General features: G+C 44.3%; 1 protein-coding gene across 1 annotated transcript; it reads left to right on the top strand.

Moving 5' to 3' along the window:
* Window positions 1-431: 431 nt before the first annotated feature.
* On the top strand, window positions 432-3754 carry LOC121270134 (probable G-protein coupled receptor 139). Its single transcript, XM_041175451.1, has 3 exons — window positions 432-501; window positions 1997-2905; window positions 3675-3754. Exons 1-3 carry the CDS (start codon window positions 432-434, stop codon window positions 3752-3754), a joined length of 1059 nt encoding a protein of 352 aa, XP_041031385.1.
* Window positions 3755-4062: the final 308 nt, after the last annotated feature.

The raw sequence follows: 4062 nt of genomic DNA, 5'->3' as shown, positions 1-4062 counted from the left end.
AGTATTATTGTTTGAGCAAGAGGGATGAGGCAGTGATGATGGGGTAAATTATCAAACACAAACCCCGCCCAGCGTAGTGGCCGTCATGGGAAGAGAGCTGTTTTGGTTAGAGATAGGACCCAAGTCAGTATGTTCCATCAGCAGCTCCACTTGATGTAGACGCAATGATTGGTTTGTGGAGAGAGGGCATCGCAGAATTTGCAGCCAGCTCTTCACCCAAGTGTCTAATGGCATCATCCACCTTGCCAATGTTACGAATGGGGGGCATAAAACTGGGTTAATCTGTTTATTTACTGAACTGTAGCTAAGGTGCATATTGTAACTTAATTGCCTCTCTGGAGACTCTCATTCGGAATAAATGAGGGACGCTTTGAATGCCTCACAGAACTGAAGTATACAGTGTCGGGAATCCATTTCGTTTCTGAGACACGATGCACGGGCCAGCGAAAGGCCTATTCTTTGCCATTTGCTATCCCATTCTCGCTGTTATTGGTGCCCCTGGTAAGTGATGGATCTCAAATAAGTTATTTATCATTTTTTGCAAATCCACAGAAAGTTTGTCTCGTCCATTTCAGGGTTGGGATGATGTTTTTCTCTAATATTCAGTGCTGTCAGAGTGTTAAGAGCCTCAACCGATGCCTTATATGAGATAATACTCTGTTATAGTGAATTATAGAGCATAACTGGTACTTGCATTGTGCAGCATTACAAGGTAATATTCAATTCATTTATAGGAATACCGTTTATTGGATTGCTGAAATATGAATTGCAATGTGTGGCTTTGCAATAACATTAACCTGTTATATCGCTGAACACTTATTTTAAGGTCGTCAAATACAATCTAGTGTTTTAAGTGTGAGGAATAATAGCATATCACAGTGTAGTAACATATTTTCGTGCACGTATCTTATGGCAGCATCAGAAAATGAATTACAGTGAAATCATTATAATTAGATGAATTGCAATATAAAAATAAGTTCAGTAATTACACTAATGTACTTTTCAACCTGTGAAAGACTGTAATAGTTACTGTACAGTGAGTTCCCACTGGACAATCCCTATTGTTAATGTAGCCTTAGCAATTCATTGTGGAAACGTTTGAAAGATGTTCGTGGAGGTTTGAAATTGTTTATCTATTATGTATTTTCTTGTTGCTAGTTAGCTTTGCACATTTTGAATAATGATATGTTTCAATCATCCACGGGATGTGGGTGTAACCGGCAAGGTCAAAGTTTATCGCTCATCTTATTTCTCACTTGAAAGGTGGAGTTGCGCTTGTTTCTTCAGTCACTGCAGTGCGTATGGTGGGGATGCTACACAGGAGCCTGAACAAATACATTTAATAACAAACACCAGGAAGAGATATTTATCCCAAAGTTTGATCAAACATTTTGGTTACAAGTAACGTCCTAAAGGAATGAGAGAGGTAGCCGTTGAGAGAGGGAATTAAAGAGATGAGGGCCTCAGCAGCTTCACACATAACCGTTAATAATTGAACAGTTAACTTCAGGGATACACGAGAGAGCAGAATAGAACGGACACTGAGATATCAGATAATTGTGGCTGTACAGAGATTGGGAGAGGAGAGGAAACGGAGGGATTCCAAAATTGGAAGGGGGAGATTATTAAAACTGAGACTTTGTCTGATAATCAAACTTTGTTAGTGAGCATAGGCTTAATGGATGGACGAGTATTGCTTTACTTAAGCGATGGGCAGCACATATTTCGGATGAGCTTAATTTGGATAGCGAGGCCCTGGGATTGACTCAGTGGCCAGAGAGCAGAATTTGTGGCGGGGACCGACTGAAATGCCATCTGAATTGATAAGTGTTTGGTGCAGCATTGGATACCGAGCACTGAGCAAAGGCTTTGGAACAGCTGGAGTCTGAGGATGGCAGAGGGACGGACCAGGGGGCATTCAGTAACTGATTGGATGAGGCAGTAGCTGGTGTTTGGAGTCCGCTCAGTAACATCTCTCTCTCCTGATCTCTCACAGCCAACTTGCTGGGGATCATAATCTTATCCCGAGGACGGTGCGGACTTTCCCGGTGCATCAGCTACTACCTGGTGGCTATAGCAGTGAGCGATTTCCTGGTCATCATCACTGCTGTCATCGTCAACCGGATTGGCCGCATCTACTTTCCGGACAGTGTCTTCTCCACCACTCCCGCATGCACACTCAGCAACTTGCTGGTCTTTGCCACCCGGGATGGCTCAGTCTGGCTGACTGTCGCCTTCACAATCGACCGTTTCGTGGCCATCTGCTGTCAGAGCCTGAAGGTCAGATACTGCACTGAGAAAACTGCATTGCAGGTTATAGGATTTGTCAGTGCCATGAGCTGCATGAGGAACATCCCTTACTATTTCACCTACCAGCCTTTGTACATCCAGGATGGGGTGCCCTGGTTCTGTGACCTCAAGTCCAGCTATTACACTTTGCCCTTCTGGCAGGTCTATGACTGGCTGGACAACATCTTAACCCCATTCCTCCCGTTCCTCCTCATTCTGCTGCTCAACGCCCTGACCGTAAGGCACATCTTAGTGGCCAGCAGAGCCCGCAGGAGGCTCCGGGGCGCCGAGAGTCATGGAGACGCAGAGATCACCAACCGCAAGAGGTCCATTGTCCTGCTTATCGCCATCTCGCTCAGCTTCCTCCTCCTGTGGGCCATCTATCTCGGACATTTCCTCTACGTGCGGATCACAGGCGAGGGCTACATCATCAGCCTGGATTTCAATGACCCGCAGTACATCCTCCAGGAGACAACCAACATGCTCCAGTTAGTCAGTTCCTGCAACAACATCTTCATCTATGCAGTGGCCCAGAGCAAGTTCCGGGAAGAGCTGAAGAAGGTGCTGATGTGTCCCTTTACCACGGTCACTGGTTGTTTCAAACAGTTAAAACACCGTAAAACATCCTCGCACTAATCCACTTCCAACACAGTGGTTCAGTATGTAGCAGCACTCTCTCTCGCTCTCGCTCTCTCTCTCTCTCTCTGTCACTCACTCTTTCTACCTCTCTTTATCCAGGACCAGAAAGTCCTGAGCTGTAGCTCCCTTACTTGAGAGATGTCAGGTCCATATTTCAGTGCCAGCAGTGCCCCTATGGCCCTGAATGAATATTGACCTATCGCACTTGCTGCTTTCCTGTTTGAGATACTAAATCACAGTGAGTATCTGCCCTCATTTAACATCACTGAAACCAGCGACCTGATTATTGTTTCCCATTAATTGCTCTGTGCCCATTTGCTGAAGTGTTTCCTGCATTGTGATGGGAAAATGCTTAATTGGCAGTAAAGCACTTTGAGAAATCCTGAGTTCATTTCTTTCATTTTTCTTTCTTTCTTTCTTTTTTCTTTCTTTTTTCTTTCTGTCTTTCCTCCTTTCCTCCACCCTTTCTTCCATTCGTTCTCCTACTTCGCTGAGACTCATTCTCCACGAGCGTAAAACAAAGTATTTGATTGAATGGGGAGTTATGTTTTAAGCAGTGAATTGTGAACTGAATTGTGCTGCCTGAAAGGGAGCTGAATGCACGTTGAATAGTAAATTTGAAAAGTTAATTTAATAAATACTAAGGGGACATTTTGTTAAAAGCAAATAACTATAACTGACGGGTTTCTCTTTCAGAGCTCCGCCATACAGGCTGTGACCAACAGGTCTGTTCCTTTGCCTTATAGTTATAGACAGCGGTATTCGCGACCCCAGGCCACCCGAACCGTCTTTCCCGGTGAATAAAGTGTTTTCTGAGAATCGCTGAAACAAATTTGCACTGCGGCAGATCCCTAATCTCATTCTCATCATTGAAAAGCATCCATCTGCTCATCGTTGTTTGGGATGAGGGGTTTATTTTATGAAGAAATCTTTAATAGTTTGGATCAATAGCCAGTAGATTTTCGAAGAATAAGAGGTGAAATTACTGAAGCGTATTGGAGCCTGAGGGGGGCTTGACAGGGTGGATACCTGGGGAATTATTCCACTTGTCTCTCCTGGGGCACACAGTTTCGGAATAAGAGGCCTACCTTTAAGACAGATTAAATTTTTCTTCTCTCAGGGGGTCATTAGTGT

This window comes from Carcharodon carcharias, chromosome 27 (genome assembly GCF_017639515.1).
Source record: "Carcharodon carcharias isolate sCarCar2 chromosome 27, sCarCar2.pri, whole genome shotgun sequence".
NCBI classification, from domain to species: domain Eukaryota; kingdom Metazoa; phylum Chordata; class Chondrichthyes; order Lamniformes; family Lamnidae; genus Carcharodon; species Carcharodon carcharias.
This window is presented reverse-complemented; position numbering and strand designations above follow the sequence as displayed.